At 30.7% G+C, this 19,984-nt stretch overlaps 2 protein-coding genes across 3 annotated transcripts in view; one reads left to right on the top strand and one right to left on the bottom strand.

Moving 5' to 3' along the window:
• Positions 1-9,738, top strand: part of LOC126832807 (uncharacterized) — a 21,790-nt gene extending 12,052 nt beyond the window's left edge. The window contains exon 2 of the mRNA XM_050563777.1: positions 9,622-9,738. The gene's annotated coding sequence lies outside the window, so the exon portion shown is untranslated. The remainder of the gene's footprint in view (positions 1-9,621) is intronic.
• LOC126832808 (uncharacterized) overlaps positions 1-19,984 on the bottom strand; it is a 26,733-nt gene extending 6,749 nt beyond the window's left edge. The window contains exon 1 of one of the 2 annotated variants that reach the window (XM_050563778.1): positions 19,352-19,984. In XM_050563778.1, coding sequence (XP_050419735.1) covers positions 19,352-19,843 — 492 coding nt within the window. In that variant the 5' untranslated portion in view covers positions 19,844-19,984. The remainder of the gene's footprint in view (positions 1-19,351) is intronic. The other variant, XM_050563779.1, reaches the window with a different exon arrangement.

Below are 19,984 nucleotides of genomic sequence, written 5' to 3'. Positions count from 1 at the left end.
CGATGGCGTCATATACTTCGCATAATTTTAGATGCAATTTTATTTTGCACAAAAAATAATTTAGCATTTAGAGGATCGAGCACAACAGTAGGAACTAAACATTCTGGTATTTTTCTGAATTTAATAGAAAAACAACATCTTGTAAATCATAACAAGGGAGCTATCAGTTACCTATCTCCAAAAATACAAAATGAATTTATCTGTTTGTTGGGACAAAGAGTTCGAAATAAAATATTATCTAAAATAAAAAAAGCAAAATATTTTTCTTTGTTGTTTGACTGCACTCCCGACGTGTCACATAATGAACAAATGGCTGAAGTGATTCGTTATGTTGATATTCACAATGGAAAAATTACAGTTGAAGAAAGTTTTATAGATTTTATAAACACAGAGGAAAAAACTGGAGACGGGTTGGCTATGGAAATATTATCAAAATTAAAAGCTGATGAACTTGATGTACAAAATGTACGGGGACAGGGGTATGACAATGCAGCTAACATGTCAGGAAAATACCATGGCGTTCAGGCAGTCATATTAAATAAAAACAATTTAGCCACATTCATTCCATGCGCTGCTCACTGCCTTAACTTAAGTGGCGTACATGCAGCATCAGCTAATGTTAAGGTACAATTTTTTTTCGATGTGATTCAGAAAATATATACGTTTTTTGTCAAATCAACCACTCGATGGAAAATTTTAATGGACACATTAAAAATTTCATTGAAAGGTCATTCAGATACTAGATGGGCTTCAAAAGCACAAGCTGTTAAGGCGATGAACTCACAAATAAAAGATGTATTTAAGGTACTACAAAATATTTCTGACTCAGAACTTAATTTGGAAACAAAATCAACAGCTAAAAATTTACTTAAATTGATCAATTTTGACTTTCTCTGTTTACTTAATATTTGGAATCAAATTTTAAGTAGTATAGATCGTGTTAATCAAGCTTTACAAAACAAAAGCTTATCGTTGGAAAAAGCTTCCAATTTGTTATTTGGGCTTAAAAATTCTTTGCAGGAAATTCGCGACACAACTATGGAAGACAATTTTACAAATGCTACAAAATAAGCAGAAGAGTTACAAATATCAGCAACTTTTAAGGAATCAAGAACAAAAAAAAAAAAAGATTAGAACTTTATGAAACAGATGATGATGTGATAAATATTTCTGCAGAACAAAATTTCCGAATTACCATTATAGACTCAATAGATATTCTTCTTACTCAGATGAAATGGCGGTATGAAAAAATTATGGAAATTTCAAACGATTTTGAATTTCTTTCCGGTCATTCATTAACCAATATGAGTTCACACGATTTGCAAAAAGCAGCTGCTGATCTAGGACTTAAATATAATGAAGATATAAATACTGCGGAAATAGTTGAAGAAATTAAAGATTTTAAACATGCAGCTTTATCAATTTTGCCAAGTATTGAATCAGTAACGTTTTTGGATTTATTACAAATGATTCACGATTATAAGCTTAAAGAATCGTATCCAAATATTGAAATTGCTATAAGGATCTTTCTCTCAATGCCCGTTACAACAGCTTCATGTGAAAGGAGTTTCAGCAAACTTAAATTGATAAAAACTTACTTAAGATCTACAATGGTTCAGGAGAGATTATCAAGCATGGCCATACTTTCAATTGAAACAGAAATCGCTAATAAATTGGATTATGAAGAAGTTATTGACAAATTTGCCGACACAAAAGCAAGGAAAATATCTTTATAAATAATAATTATTTTATTATTATTAATTGTTATTTTGAAATACCTTATAAATTTGTAATTTTTGATTGATTTGTTTACTATAATGTAAGGTTGAGAATTATAAACCTGTGGCTAAAAATATTATTTCTTGTTTTGCTCGAAACCTAATAAAAAATTTACAGAGTTTCCTAATCTTATTATTTTATTGAAAAATAATAAAAACTGGGAGTGTGTCACCCCACCACCCAGGGGGCGCATTGCTAAAGTTCTGCCTCAGGATAAAAAATGGCTCGGTACGGCTCTGTAACGGCATATTCCAATGTCAATAGATTTTACATATATGCACTTTTCCACCTACATTTTTTGTGCAAACAGGTATATTTTTGTGTATAATACATTATTAGTTTTAACATTTTGTACAGTCAATTTTTTGTAAAAAAACACACATGAAACCATACAAAAATTGAAACTGAAGCAAACATTACACAGGCACTCGGTGCAAATCCAGCAAGTGTTTTTAGCAAGTTGGCGGTAAATATTTATAATAACAAAATGGTTTGCACAGCCACTTTTTTCCTATACGTGATGGAAAATTCATCATAAAATATAATAAATAATAATATAATTGAAACTCTAAAAACATAAAAAATAGTTATCCAAAACTGGTTATCGACCAGTCAACCTTTTTTAATACATTATTCTCTTTGGTTGTTAGATTTTAATCGAAGGTTCTAACTCACAATCAGTACTTTGAAACTCATACTGTGAAAACAAGAATATTTTAACAAACAATTGGTTGTTAATGTAATCACAGATGTATGCGGCAAATAATATACGCACACGGAATACATGTTTGCTAACAATTTTAATAAGCGTCATAGGCATTTATTTTGTTAAAGCTGAACTAATGGCAATCGTGTAAAACGTTTCTCGTTTAGTATACTTTATTGTTACACCGGTTTAAGACTTCTGTTCTTTCGCAAAGTGGTTTCTGAGTAAAATACAAAAATTCTATAATCATGAAAATGTCGTTTAAGTTCATTTTTATAGCAACCGTTATGGTTAGCTACAGTTTAAAAATGGCGTCTACCACCATAAGCATTGTTGAAGAGTATAAGGAAGTAGGCAATTTGGATCCATTAATTCGTGTTCAATGTAGCTACATGCATAGTGCTCAAATTTACATGGAGGTGATCGACGAATTGATAGAAAATAAAGATAAGTTGGAGACAGTTCCTCAAGGTAAAGATCTATCGTATACCAAACAAGCTGCTAAAATCAATGCGACCTTCCATAATGTCGTTGGGATGCAGAATACTGGTTTACAGAACGTAATGTGGATATTTTCAATGTATGCCGAGAGAGTATTGGCGTACATGGAATCTGTCATAAAGAAGGTCCCGGCCGAAGATCAAGAAAACATCTTTTCCGTTCACCAATCCGTAACTATTTTTCTCGATAAATACATGAACTCTGCCGTCTGCGCCGGTTATAAGAAGGGCAAAAAGGTAGATATGGATGTCTTGGAAAGTAGTACTGATTATTTGCAACATTTATTGACCACTCTCGAAGCTAGGACATCAGTTTTCATGCAACGAATAGACATAAACGCCAACGAACACGGTATCAGCACCGACGGGCACAAACAGTTTAGTTTGAACGTGTTGAGCTTGAACGGACTGCTGGCGGACATGAAAGCGACTAAACAAATTTTAGAAATTTCCGGAGTAGAGCTAAATTGGGACCAAGTGTTGCAGAATTTAAAAGGAGATTATGATCTGGGAACGCAAGCCAACGGTAATACATTGAGTCAACAGATTTACTCATTGAAACAATTTCATGACGAGTTTGCTAAGATGGTAAAAGTAATCATGATTCGTCTGACGTTGAAGTTCTTAATGCATGAAGAATACGAGTGTAGCTGGGGTGTGAATAAACTGGCACCCAATATAGTCGAGTTAGAGAACTATTTGATTTCACAAGATGATATAGATAAAATAAAATCCATGGTTGAAATTAACACTAAAGATTTTCAGGACAAGATTCAAACTATTGCCAATATAAGAATATATCTTCCCACATTAGGATCGCCATATTACATTTCTAATTTGCGCAAAAATTTTAATAACAAACAACAAAAGTTTACAGATTTTCAACAAGACGTAGTACGTTTCGTCAAAACTTTCAAAGGAGCTTTATCTAACATAAACTTCAGTATAATTAAACAATTTAGACGTCTTCCAGATACAAAAGAATACTTAGCACTAGTAGTGAGTGAAACAGCTGTGGAAATACTTTTTTCTATAGAAACATATATGGCATTAAATAGTGATAGTGATAGTGAATGATATAGAAGAGAGTGATTAAAATATAATAACTTAAGCTAATTAGGGCGCATAAGTTGGGTGTAAAATTATAATAATGATAAAAAAAAACAATTGTCATATTCTCCTTCAATATCATTTAATTCTTTACTGTTCTGTTTTTGTTTTTGCTTTTCATTTTAATTATGTCAAAAATGTCTATAAAAATTGTAATATTGACTAATGTACATTAGTTTATAACATAATAAAGTATAAAATTTGGTAGAATACGCATAATTTTCTTGTTCAGTTTTTGTTAGACAGTAAGAAAAACCTCACTCTTTTTTTCCAACGTAGGTTGTAAGTAATACAATCATAATAATATCTCAACTTAATAATAGCTCAATAATACTCTCAACTTTGTATGTTGGTAACATTGGTGATCACAAAAAAAATGGTTTATTTTGAATACATAAACAAATGCAAACCATATTAAGAACAAATGTGGAATGTGGATTAAGATAGATGCCATTGAAACAATGTTAATGCAGAAAAATTAGAATTTAATCTTTTAGATAGTTCGTACACATATAGCAACAATGGTAAATTGTATATTTATTCACAAAATCAGGTAAAAATCCTCAGTTACAGAAATTCGGCAGAGCACCATGACCAAAATGTCTTATGGCCATCAGTAGTTAATCCCAAAGATGTAAGATTATATATTTTATTGACATCCGGAGGAGGTAAATTAAGCACAAAAGCTAGTTTTGACAACATGTTCCAGATTATTTTAACGCCCTTATTGACAAGTTTTTCAGACAATATAAATTTTTTTTTTGTGCGAGTAGGCATATAACAATATAACTAATCCGTTTTAAAATTTGGCTTTATTCATTTTTTTTTGTTAAAAACACTTAACACATATAACACATGTATTCGGTGTGAATACAGCATGTGTTTTTACCGCGTTGTCGGTCAATATCCACAATAACAAAATTGTTTGCACAGCCAATTTTTTACAAATACATGATGAAAAATTCGCCATAAAAAATATATTGTTGGAAAATAATTTTACGACTTACAATCTAAAACTTATATTTAATTTAATGTAATTTAGTTAAATTGAATTGAATACGATCATCAATTCAAACCAACTCTATATTTAATAATATAGAGTAACAAATCGTTTTATTGTTATTTGTGCGACTTGTAAGAGTAGACCAATTACATCAATAGACTTTTAAAAATGTTTTATCATGTTTCGTTCAATTCTTTTATATCATATTGTAAAATTGGATTTTTGTCCCTCGTGATTCCTAGGTTAAGCCCAATACTTATTTACGCATTGAAACCAAAAATAAATATATAATTGGTTTGAATAGGTGTTAGTGTTCAGTACATTTTGACTAAAAATTGTTTTGTTATGTACCTTAATATTGATTTAGTATGCTGTGACATATATTATGGCAACCTACGTTTTAGACAGCCCGCCTGATTTAAAAAAAAATAAAGTTGCTCATCTCTCAAATAAGGGATTAAATCCGGGAATATGTTCTAGATTGTAAATCTGGTAAAAAATTCGTCATTCGACCGATTTTTTACTATCAATATTTACCGACAACGCGGTAAAAACACTTGCTGTATTTACACCGATTACATTTTGTTATGTTTACTTTCGATTCAAAATTTTAATAATTGCTTAAGTGTTTGTAACAAAAAAAGTAACAAAACAGATTTTAAAACGGATTAGTCATTTTAATATATGCCTACCCATACAAAAAAAAAAATTTACATTTTCTGAAAAACTGACTACCCTTTTATTTCATATTTGGTAATAAGAGTAGGATTTTTTGGTAAAAAAAAAATGTTCATCAGTTACGAACAAATTTTCTAGACAACAAAAAATGTCGGTGTAAAATGTTAATCAATGTTAGAAGCAGTACTTGACTTGAGAAAAAAGTAGTAGAGGTACTCTAGATACTTTTAAAAAAGTAGCGTTCCTAGCATTTTAATATCCCTCACATTACCGCGGGGGTCTTCGCCCTCACACCCCTCTTAAACGGTGCCCTAAGAAACATTAATAAAAAACCATTAAACAAAACAGAATAATATAAAAATTATCTAAGTATAACTTGTCTTATTACAAACGGTTACAAAGTTTTTTTTATATAATTTAATCATTTTTCATTTTTAAAAATCTTTAATCTTCGTTTTAAAGATTCCACGGTACCATTGATTAAATGTAAATATAAATACAATTGTACAGGGTGATTACAAAAGAATAAGAGCTGCACGACCTCTTAAAATGGCCGCTGTAACCTCAAGTTAGATTAGGTTACCGCTAGGATAATGTGGGGTGAACAAAATCCACACACAACCCTGTAACACTTAAGAGACCCGCCAAAAGTTAACGTGTTTTGAGCGATGTCTCATAAGAAAGTGTATGGACGATTTTTTTTTAATGAAGCCACTGTTACAGGCAACTCGTACCTTTAAATGTTGAAAAGTTGGCAATGTGATTTTTTTTTCGTGTCTTTGTGCCGCCACAACTACTTACTTGTGAACATTGAAGATTTGAAGGCACGCATAATTTTCGCTGTACAGACAGTAACTACTGACATGCTCTACAGAGTGTGGGAGGAATTTGCATACCGACTTGACATTGTTCGGGTTACTCAAGGAGGACACATTGAACATTTATGATTTTTTTGATTTTTAAAAATACTTGAGAATGTAGGGGCCATTTTAAGAGGTCGCGCAGCTCTGTAGCTTGTACCGCTTAAAAAATACAGATATATGAAACCGACTTATTCTTTTGTAACCACCCGTATTTAATCAACGACGGTACTTATGTAAATGGCGTATTTGAAATTTAAACGTGCAAACGGAGCGATTAGTTTCAACATGTTGTCAGAACTAACTTTTTTGCTTAATTAACGTCCTCCAGATGTCAAAAAAATATATAATCTTGCTTCTTTGGGATTAACTACTAATGGCCATAAGACAATTTTTGTCTGTAGATATTTACCGACAACGCGATAAAAACACTTGCTGTGTTTACACTGAGTACGTGTGTAATGTTTGCTTCAGATTCAAATATTTTATAATTACAATTTATACAATTAGTTGACTATACAACATTTTAAATCGAATGAATTATTAGACGAAAAATATATGCTTATTCACACAAAAAATGTCGGTGTACAATGGTATTCGTCGTTAGAAGAATATCTTTCTGAACAACTTGTCATAAAGAGCATTATAATATATTACATCCTTGAGATAACTGATAAGTGGATTATCTTGTATATGCACCATGATAAAGCCGGGCACAACTATTAGAGTTGCTAGAGTAAATTTAACGAGCGCATTTGGTAAACATTTGTTATATTGTATTCACATGTTGTCATTTTATTTTAGGCACAAATTCGCCTTCATAATTGAGGTTCTTTTTTCATGCCAACAAAGGTATGCTTTGGTCTATTGTATATTATGTAAATATTTTATGGCGATTAAACTAGAAAGATTTTAACGCATGTACTTAAGGCCCATACTCAGATGTCACACATTTTGCATGTTAAAATATCAGTTTTTTAAATTCTCTAAACAGAACCCCCAAAATTATTTTAAACTAACTGATTCAAAAAAATATTTTAAAATAGAAATGTATTCTTGTTACGATACCTAATTTAATTTAATATTTTTTAGGTCATTAAAAAAAAAAGTTGTATACAAGATGTGAATAGCAAGTTTGGGAGAGGGGTAGAAAAAAAAATTGTGAGAAATCGAGATCAAAATGCATAAAAACACTATGTTAAGAAAACATGTAACTTCTTATTAAACCCAGCGAAGTATTGAGGGGTACACGATAAGTTGATCAGTCTGTATACTATAAGCACAGTATAACTCAGTACTATAGGTGTTGGTTAAATACATTTAGATTTTTTAGTATGTGGCATTACAAAGCTTATTGCAAAACATTTTCCACAATAATAAAACCAACAGCCATATTTAAAACTCTAACTAACAATTGGTTGTTTATGTAATCATATATGTATGCGGCAAATCAAATAAGCACACGGAATTCATGTTTGCTAACAATTTTTATAAGCGTCATAGGCATATATTTTGTTAAGGCTGAACTGTAGGCAATCGTGTAAAACGTTTCTCGTTTAGTATACTTTATTGTTACACCGGTTTAAGACTTCTGTTCTTTCGCAAAGTGGTTTCTGAGGAAAATACAAAAATTCTATATCCACGAAAATGTCGTTTAAGTTCATTTTCATAGCAACCGTTATGGTTAGCTACAGTTTAAAAATGGCGTCTACAACTATAAGCATTGTAGATGAATATGACGTAGAAGACGACGATTTGGATCAATATATTCTTGTTCAATGTAGCTACATACATAGTGCTCAAACTTACATGGAGGTGATCGACGAATTGATAGAAAATAAAGATAAGTTGGAGACAGTTCCTGAAGGTAAAGATCTATCGTATACCAAACAAGCTGCTAAAATCAATGCGACCTTCCATAATGTCGTTGGGATGCAGAATACTGGTTTACAGAACGTAATGTGGATATTTTCAATGTATGCCGAGAGAGTACTGGTGTACATGGAATCTGTCATAAAAAAGGTCCCGGCCGAAGATCAAAAAAAAATCGTATCTGTTCACCACTCCGTATATTTATTTCTCGAAAATTACATGGACTCTGCCGTCTGCGCCGATTATAATAAGGGCGCAGGGATGGGTTTAGACGTCTTGCGGAGTAGTACTGATAATTTGGAAATTCTACTGACTACTCTCGAATCTAAGACATCAGTTTTCATGCAGCGAATAGACATAAACGCCAACGAATACGGTATCAGCACCGACGGGCACGAACAGTTTAATTTGAAAAAGTTGAGCTTGAACGGACTGCTGGCGGACATGGAAGCGACTAAACAAATTTTAGAAATTTCCGGAGTAGAGCTAAATTGGGACCAGGTGTTGCTGCATTTAAAAAAAGATTACGATTTGGGAACGCAAGTCAACGGTAATAAATTGAGTCAACAGATAAAGTCATTGATAGAATTTAATGACGAGTTTGCTATGATGGTAAAAGTAATTATGATTCGCCTGATGTACAAGACCTTAATATATAATGAATACCCGGATAACTGGAGCGAAATGGGACCTAATATTGTTGAGTTATACAACTATTTGAGTCCACAAGATGATATGAATTACATAACAAACATGGTTGAAAATGACACTAACGTTTCAAACAAGAGGGAGACTATTGTCTCTTTAAAAATGCATCTATGTGATTTACGTTCGCCGTATAACTTTACCGATTTGCGCCCATCTAGTAACCAACAACCGTGTACAGAGTTTCTACAAGCCGTAAAACGTTTTGTCAACACTTTCAAAAATAACGCTTTATCTAACATAAACTTCAGTATAATTAAAACATTTAGACAACTTACATCTACAGACGAATTCAAAAATTTAGTACATTCTGAACGTTCTGCGGAAATACTTAACTCTGTAGCACAAAATGTGTCATAAGATGATATTGATTAAAGTATAATAATTTAAGCCAATTAGGGCGCATAGGTTTGCTGTAATATTATAATAAAGATTAAAAAAAACAATTGTCATATTCTCCTCCAATATAACTTAATTCTTTACTGTACTGTTTATGCATTTCATTTCAATTATGTCAAAAATGTCTATAAAAATTGTAATATTGACTAATGTACATTAGATTATAACATAACGAAAAATAAAGTTTGGTCAAATACTCATAATTTTCTTGTTTATTTTTTGTTTGACAGTAAGAAGAACCTCACTCTTTTTTTCCAACGTAAGTTGTAAGTAATACAATCATAATAATAGCTACTCTCACCTTTGTGTATTGGTAACGTTGGTGATCACAAAAATGTTTTATTTTGAATATTTATTCTAAACGTTGAAATCATATTATAGTACATTTCATCGAATAAAAACCATACTAAGGATGAACATTTGAAATGCATACTATTAGAACTGCATTGTTAATGCAGAAAACTTGGAATTCCATATTTTATATAATGTGTAATCATTGTTACAGATAAAGCGCCAATATTAAATTGTATATTTATTTCATTAAAATTATTCTCAAACTCAGGTAAAAATCCTCAATTTCAGACATACGGTGAGGCGCCATTACAAAATTGTCTTATTGCCATTTATACTTAATCCCAATAATGTAAGGTAATGCATTTTATTGACATCTGGAGTTAAGCAGAATAGCTAGTTCTGATAACGTGTTCCACTTAATTTTAACGCCCTTTTTGACAAGTTTTTCAAAAAGATATTCTTCTAACAATGATTAAAATTGTACATCGACATTTTTTGTTGTCTAGAAAATTTGTTCGTAACTCATGAACATTTTTGGTTTACATTAACAACCAATTGTTTTTTAAAATATTCTTGTTTTCCCAGTATCAGTTTTAAAGATGGTTATTGGATTTTTCTTATGGAAAATGTTTTGCAAAAAGCATTGTAATGCCGTCTACTAAAACGTATTTGGCCAACTCCTATAGTACTGAATTAGATCCATAGATTAACATTAAATTAAATTTTAATATTTAGATTGTTTAATATACTAAAAATGTAACAGAAAACTAAGTTGGGAGGGGGGTAGAAACATTGAAAAATTGTGAGAAATTGAGATCAATTAATTTTTTAGCAAACATGTATTCCGTATGCGTATTTGATTTGTCGCATACATCTGTGATTACACTAACAACCAATTGTTTGTTAAAATATTCTTGTTTTCACAGTATGAGTTTTAAAGTACGGATTGTTAGTTAGAACCTTCGATTTAAATCTAACAACCAAAGAGAATAATGTATTAAAAAGGTTGACTGGTCGATAACCAGTTTTGGATAACTATTTTTTATGTTTTTAGAGTTTCAATTATATTATTATTTATTATATTTTATGATGAATTCTCCATCACTTATAGGAAAAAAGAGGCTGTGCAAACCATTTTGTTATTATAAATATTTACCGCCAACTTGCTAAAAACACTTGCTGGGTTTGCACCGAGTGCGTGTGTAATGTTTGCTTCAGTTTCAATTTTTGTATGGTTTCATGTGTGTTTTTTTACAAAAAAATGGACTATACAAAATGTTAAAACTAATAATGTATTATACACAAAAATATACCTGTTTGCACAAAAAATGTAGGTGGAAAAGTGCATATATGTAAAATCTATTGACATTGGAATATGCCGTTATTCCAACGTTCAATTTCCAAGTGAGAATCCTCATTTCCAGACATTTGGTATGGCACCATGACTAAATTGACTTATGGCCATTAATAGTTAATCCCAGGGATGTAAGATAATACATTTTATTTACTTCCATAGAAGGTATAAGTTAAGCAGAAAAGCTAGTTCTGACAACATGTTTCTATTTATTTTAACGCCCTTTTTCATAAGTATTTTTGATGAAATATTAACCATGATATTACAACTACAGTTTTTGTGTGGATGGGCATATATTTTGTGTTTAATGTTTTATTAGTTTTTAAATTTTGTATGGTACTTTTTTTGTAAAAACACGCATGAAATTCTAAAATTATTGAATCTGAAGCAAACATTACACACATACCTCAGTGTAAGTACAGCAAGTGTTTTTACCGCGGTGTCGGTAATTATTTACAACAACAAAATGGTTTGATGGTTCAAAATGGTAAGATAATACATTTGATTTACTTCTAGGGAAGGAAAAGTTAAGCAGCATAGCTAGTTCTGACAACATGTTTCTATTTATTTTAACGCCCTTTTTGATAAGTACTTCAGATAGAAGACTAACCATGATATTACAACTACAGTTTTTGTGTGGGTAGGCATATCCAGACAAATATTTTGTGTTTAAAATTTTATTCGTTTTTAAATTTCCTATAATCAAATTTATGTAAAACACACACATGCAATTCTATAATATTTGAATCTCAAGCAAACATTACGCACGTACCTACTTAGTGTTAATACAGCAAGTGTTTTTACCGTGGTGTCGGTAAATATCTACAATAACAAAATGATTTCACAGCCAATTTTTACCGATGCAAAATGAAAAATACAGCATAAAATATACCCTTAGAATATAATTTTGCCATTTACAATCTAATACTTAGATTAAACCTAATTTAATTTAGTTAAATTATACTGAATACGAACACCAATTCCAACCAATTCTAGGTTCAACCTAGGAATCGACACGAGGGGAAAATCCATGTTTACAATTGTATTTAAAACAATTGAACAAAACATGATAAAACATATTTAAAAGTCTATTGATGTAATTGTTCTGACCGTACAAGTTATAGAAATAACAATAATGTTTTATATAGTCTTTTATTATTCTGTCAAATTAAGTCAGTTATTGCGTACATCTCTCTATCTTCTATTAACTCCCTCCATTATATTTGTATTTCTCTTATTCGGTGCTCAACACTCAAATTTCATATTTCATCGCCGTTATATATAAATTTTATTTTAGCTTCGATGCAAGGCAGAGAGGGTATTATTTAAAATGATGTAGGCATGTTGCCCTCTTCTACCAAACCGTATTGTTTGGTCTTATTTCGGTATAATTTTGACTACATGGTTTTATTTCTACGTTTTTTTTAACACAGTTCTTTTTGGATTGGCGAATTTAAAGAACTGATACTTTAAACATCCTAAATGTGTAACATCTGAATACATACATACCATTTACAACCCTGTATACTATGTATGGACCTTAAGTACGTGTGTACTTAATATAACTTTTATTTTAGCTTTGATGCAAGGCAGAGAAGGTATTATTTAAAATGATGTAGGCATGTTGCCCTCTTCCACCAAACCGTATTGTTTGGTCTTATTTTTGTTATTATAAATATTAATAACAAAATGGTATTAATTACTAATTAATACCATGTATTAATTACAAAGTAGTATTAACTACTAATGGCCATAAGACAATTTTGTCATGGTGCCTCACAAATTGAGGATTTTAACCTGAGTTTGAGAATAATTATAATAAAATAAATATACAATTTAATATTGTCGCATTATCTGTAACAACGATTACACATTATATAAAAGATGGAATTTTTCTGCATTAAAAATGCAGTTCTAATATTATCTATTTCACATGTTCATCCTTAGTATAGTTTTTATTCAATGAAATGTACTACAATATGATTTCAACATTTAGCATAAATATTCAAAATAAACCATTTTTTTTGTGATCACCAATGTTACCAACATACAAAGTTGAGAGTAGCTATTATTATGATTGTATTACTTACAACCTACGTTGGAAAAAAAGAGTGAGGTTTTTCTTACTGTCTAACAAAAACTGAACAAGAAAATTATGCGTATTTTACAAAACTTTATTTTTTATTATGTTATAAACTAATGTACATTAATCAATATTACAATTTTTATAGACATTTTTGACATAATTTAAATGAAATGCATAAACAGTACAGTAAAGAATTAAGTTATATTGGAGGAGAATATGACAATTGTTTGTCTTTAATTATTTTATTATCTGTAACAATGATTACACATTATAAAAAAGATGGGATTCCAATTTTTCTGTAATAACAATGCAGTTGTAATAGTATGTATTTCACATATTCATCCTTAGTATGGTTTTTATTCGATGAAATGTACTAAATATGATTAGAATAAATGTCAACGTAATTCAACGTTCAGAATAAATGTTGAAAATAAAACATTTTTTGTGATCACCAACGTTACGTAATGTTTGCTTGAGATTCAAATATTATAGAATTGCATGTGTGTGTTTTACATAAATTTGATTATAGGAAATTTAAAAACGAATAAAATTTTAAACACAAAATATTTGTCTGGATATGCCTACCCACACAAAAACTGTAGTTGTAATATCATGGTTAATCTTCTATCTGAAGTACTTATCAAAAAGGGCGTTAAAATAAATAGAAACATGTTGTCAGAACTAGCTATGCTGCTTAACTTTTCCTTCCCTAGAAGTAAATCAAATGTATTATCTTACATCCCTGGGATTAACTATTAATGGCCATAAGTCAATTTAGTCATGGTGCCATACCAAATGTCTGGAAATGAGGATTCTCACTTGGAAATTGAACGTTGGAACAATGGCATATTCCAATGTCAATATTTTTTACATATATGCACTTTTCCACCTACATTTTTTGTGCAAACAGGTATATTTTTGTGTATAATACATTATTAGTTTTAACATTTTGTAAAGTCCATTTTTTTGTAAAAAAACACACATGATACCGTACAAAAATTGAAACTGAAGCAAACATTACACACGCACTCGGTGCAAACCCAGCAAGTGTTTTTAGCAAGTTGGCGGTAAATATTTATAATAACAAAATGGTTTGCACAGCCACTTTTTTCCTATACGTGATGGAGAATTCATCATAAAATATAATAAATAATAATATAATTGAAACTCTAAAAACATAAAAAATAGTTATCCAAAACTGGTTATCGACCAGTCAACCTTTTTTAATACATTATTCTCTTTGGTTGTTAGATTTAAATCGAAGGTTCTAACTAACAATCCGTACTTTAAAACTCATACTGTGAAAACAAGAATATGTTAACAAAACAATTGGTTGTTAGTGTAATCACAGATGTATGCGACAAATCAAATACGCATACGGAATACATGTTTGCTAAAAAATTAATTGATCTCAATTTCTCACAATTTTTCAATGTTTCTACCCCCCTCCCAACTTAGTTTTCTGTTACATTTTAGTATATTAAACAATCTAAATATTAAAATTTAATTTAATGTTCGTCTATGGTTCTAATTCAGTACTATAGGAGTTGGCCAAATACGTTTTAGTAGACGGCATTACAATGTTTTTTGCAAAACATTTTCCATAAGAAAAATCCAATAACCATCTTTAAAACTGATTCTGGGAAAACAAGAATATTTTAACAAACAATTGGTTGTTAATGTAAACCAAAATTGTTCATGAGTTACGAACAAATTTTCTAGACAACAAAAAATTTCGGTGTACAATTTTAATTATTGTTAGAAGAATATCTTTTTGAAAATCTTGTCAAAAAGGGCGTTAAAATTAAGTGGAACACGTTATCAGAACTAGCTATTCTGCTTAACTCCAGATGTCAATAAAATGTATTACCTTACATTATTGGGATTAAGTATAAATGGCAATAAGACAATTTTGTAATGGCGCCTCACCGTATGTCTGAAATTGAGGATTTTTACCTGAGTTTGAGAATAATTTTAATGAAATAAATATACAATTTAATATTGGCGCTTTATCTGTAACAATGATTACACATTATATAAAATATGGAATTCCAAGTTTTCTGCATTAACAATGCAGTTCTAATAGTATGCATTTCAAATGTTCATCCTTAGTATGGTTTTTATTCGATGAAATGTACTATAATATGATTTCAACGTTTAGAATAAATATTCAAAATAAAACATTTTTGTGATCACCAACGACAAAAATTGTCTTATGGCCATTAGTAGTTAATCCCAAAGAAGCAAGATTATATATTTTTTTGACATCTGGAGGACGTTAATTAAGCAAAAAAGTTAGTTCTGACAACATGTTGAAACTAATCGCTCCGTTTGCACGTTTAAATTTCAAATACGCCATTTACATAAGTACCGTCGTTGATTAAATACCGGGTGGTTACAAAAGAATAAGTCGGTTTCATATATCTGTATTTTTTAAACGGTACAAGCTACAGAGCTGCGCGACCTCTTAAAATGGCCCCTACATTCTCAAGTATTTTTAAAAATCAAAAAAATCATAAATGTTCAATGTGTCCTCCTTGAGTAACCCGAACAATGTCAAGTCGGTATGCAAATTCCTCCCACACTCTGTAGAGCATGTCAGTAGTTACTGTCTGTACAGCGAAAATTATGCGTGCCTTCAAATCTTCAATGTTCACAAGTAGATGGCGGCACAAAGACACGAAAAAAAAATCACATTGCCAACTTTTCAACATTTAAAGGTACGAGTTGCCTGTAACAGTGGCTTCATTAAAAAAAAATGGTCCATACACTTTCTTATGAGACATCGCTCAAAACACGTTAACTTTTGGCGGGTCTCTTAAGTGTTACAGGGTTGTGTGTGGATTTTGTTCACCCCACATTATCCTAGCGGTAACCTAATCTAACTTGAGGTTACAGCGGCCATTTTAAGAGGTCGTGCAGCTCTTATTCTTTTGTAATCACCCTGTACAATTGTATTTATATTTACATTTAATCAATGGTACCGTGGAATCTTTAAAACGAAGATTAAAGATTTTTAAAAATGAAAAATGATTAAATTATATAAAAAAAACTTTGTAACCGTTTGTAATAAGACAAGTTATACTTAGATAATTTTTATATTATTCTGTTTTGTTTAATGATTTTTTATTAATGTTTCTTAGGGCACCGTTTAAGAGGGGTGTGAGGGCGAAGACCCCCGCGGTAATGTGAGGGATATTAAAATGCTAGGAACGCTACTTTTTTAAAAGTATCTAGAGTACCTCTACTACTTTTTTCTCAAGTCAAGTACTGCTTCTAACATTGATTAACATTTTACACCGACATTTTTTGTTGTCTAGAAAATTTGTTCGTAACTGATGAACATTTTTTTTTTACCAAAAAATCCTACTCTTATTACCAAATATGAAATAAAAGGGTAGTCAGTTTTTCAGAAAATGTAAATTTTTTTTTTGTATGGGTAGGCATATATTAAAATGACTAATCCGTTTTAAAATCTGTTTTGTTACTTTTTTTGTTACAAACACTTAAGCAATTATTACAATTTTGAATCTAAAGTAAACATAACAAAATGTAATCGGTGTAAATACAGCAAGTGTTTTTACCGCGTTGTCGGTAAATATTGATAGTAAAAAATCGGTCGAATGACGAATTTTTTACCAGATTTACAATCTAGAACATATTCCCGGATTTAATCCCTTATTTGAGAGATGAGCAACTTTATTTTTTTTTAAATCAGGCGGGCTGTCTAAAACGTAGGTTGCCATAATATATGTCACAGCATACTAAATCAATATTAAGGTACATAACAAAACAATTTTTAGTCAAAATGTACTGAACACTAACACCTATTCAAACCAATTATATATTTATTTTTGGTTTCAATGCGTAAATAAGTATTGGGCTTAACCTAGGAATCACGAGGGACAAAAATCCAATTTTACAATATGATATAAAAGAATTGAACGAAACATGATAAAACATTTTTAAAAGTCTATTGATGTAATTGGTCTACTCTTACAAGTCGCACAAATAACAATAAAACGATTTGTTACTCTATATTATTAAATATAGAGTTGGTTTGAATTGATGATCGTATTCAATTCAATTTAACTAAATTACATTAAATTAAATATAAGTTTTAGATTGTAAGTCGTAAAATTATTTTCCAACAATATATTTTTTATGGCGAATTTTTCATCATGTATTTGTAAAAAATTGGCTGTGCAAACAATTTTGTTATTGTGGATATTGACCGACAACGCGGTAAAAACACATGCTGTATTCACACCGAATACATGTGTTATATGTGTTAAGTGTTTTTAACAAAAAAAAATGAATAAAGCCAAATTTTAAAACGGATTAGTTATATTGTTATATGCCTACTCGCACAAAAAAAAAATTTATATTGTCTGAAAAACTTGTCAATAAGGGCGTTAAAATAATCTGGAACATGTTGTCAAAACTAGCTTTTGTGCTTAATTTACCTCCTCCGGATGTCAATAAAATATATAATCTTACATCTTTGGGATTAACTACTGATGGCCATAAGACATTTTGGTCATGGTGCTCTGCCGAATTTCTGTAACTGAGGATTTTTACCTGATTTTGTGAATAAATATACAATTTACCATTGTTGCTATATGTGTACGAACTATCTAAAAGATTAAATTCTAATTTTTCTGCATTAACATTGTTTCAATGGCATCTATCTTAATCCACATTCCACATTTGTTCTTAATATGGTTTGCATTTGTTTATGTATTCAAAATAAACCATTTTTTTTGTGATCACCAATGTTACCAACATACAAAGTTGAGAGTATTATTGAGCTATTATTAAGTTGAGATATTATTATGATTGTATTACTTACAACCTACGTTGGAAAAAAAGAGTGAGGTTTTTCTTACTGTCTAACAAAAACTGAACAAGAAAATTATGCGTATTCTACCAAATTTTATACTTTATTATGTTATAAACTAATGTACATTAGTCAATATTACAATTTTTATAGACATTTTTGACATAATTAAAATGAAAAGCAAAAACAAAAACAGAACAGTAAAGAATTAAATGATATTGAAGGAGAATATGACAATTGTTTTTTTTTATCATTATTATAATTTTACACCCAACTTATGCGCCCTAATTAGCTTAAGTTATTATATTTTAATCACTCTCTTCTATATCATTCACTATCACTATCACTATTTAATGCCATATATGTTTCTATAGAAAAAAGTATTTCCACAGCTGTTTCACTCACTACTAGTGCTAAGTATTCTTTTGTATCTGGAAGACGTCTAAATTGTTTAATTATACTGAAGTTTATGTTAGATAAAGCTCCTTTGAAAGTTTTGACGAAACGTACTACGTCTTGTTGAAAATCTGTAAACTTTTGTTGTTTGTTATTAAAATTTTTGCGCAAATTAGAAATGTAATATGGCGATCCTAATGTGGGAAGATATATTCTTATATTGGCAATAGTTTGAATCTTGTCCTGAAAATCTTTAGTGTTATTTTCAACCATGGATTTTATTTTATCTATATCATCTTGTGGAATCAAATAGTTCTCTAACTCGACTATATTAGGTGCCATTTTATTCACACCCCAGTTATACTCGTATTCGTCATGCATTAAGAACTTCAACATCAGACGAATCATGATTACTTTTACCATCTTAGCAAACTCGTCATGAAATTGTTTCAATGAGTAAATCTGTTGACTCAATGTATTACCGTTGGCTTGCGTTCCCAATCATAATCTTTTTTTAAATGCAGCAACACTTGGTCCCAATTTAGCTCTACTCCGGAAATTTCTAAAATTTGTTTAGTCGCTTCCATATCCGCCAGCAGTCCGTTCAAGCTCAACTTTTTCAAACTAAACTGTTCGTGCCCGTCGGTGCTGATACCGTGTTCGTTGGCGTTTATGTCTATTCGTTGCATGAAAACTGATGTCCTAGCTTCGAGAGTGGTCAATAAATGTTGCAAATAATCAGTACTACTTTCAAGACATCCATATCTACCTTTTTGCCCTTCTTATAACCGGCGCAGACGGCAGAGTTCATGTATTTATCGAGAAAAATAGTTACGGATTGGTGAACGGAAAAGATGTTTTCTTGATCTTCGGCCGGGACCTTCTTTATGACAGATTCCATGTACGCCAATACTCTCTCGGCATACATTGAAAATATCCACATTACGTTCTGTAAACCAGTATTCTGCATCCCAACGACATTATGGAAGGTCGCATTGATTTTAGCAGCTTGTTTGGTATACGATAGATCTTTACCTTGAGGAACTGTCTCCAACTTATCTTTATTTTCTATCAATTCGTCGATCACCTCCATGTAAATTTGAGCACTATGCATGTAGCTACATTGAACACGAATTAATGGATCCAAATTGTCTTCTTCTTCCTTATATTTTTCAACAATGCTTATGGTGGTAGACGCCATTTTTAAACTGTAGCTAACTATAACGGTTGCTATAAAAATAAACTTAAACGACATTTTCATGATTATAGAATTTTGTATTTTCCTCAGAAACCACTTTGCGAAAGAACAGAAGTCTTAAACCGGTGTAACAATAAAGTATACTAAACGAGAAACGTTTTACACGATTGCCATTAGTTCAGCCTTAACAAAATAAATGCCTAT

The sequence above is a fragment of the Adelges cooleyi genome, unplaced genomic scaffold (assembly GCF_023614345.1).
Source record: "Adelges cooleyi isolate 19-005CV unplaced genomic scaffold, UGA_ACOO_1.1 ACOO_flye_CR_arks_rails_tigmint_CR_PRNA_167, whole genome shotgun sequence".
Classification (NCBI taxonomy): Eukaryota; Metazoa; Arthropoda; class Insecta; order Hemiptera; family Adelgidae; genus Adelges; species Adelges cooleyi.
Note: the sequence above shows the minus strand (reverse complement) of the source record. Positions and strands in the feature narration are given on the sequence as shown.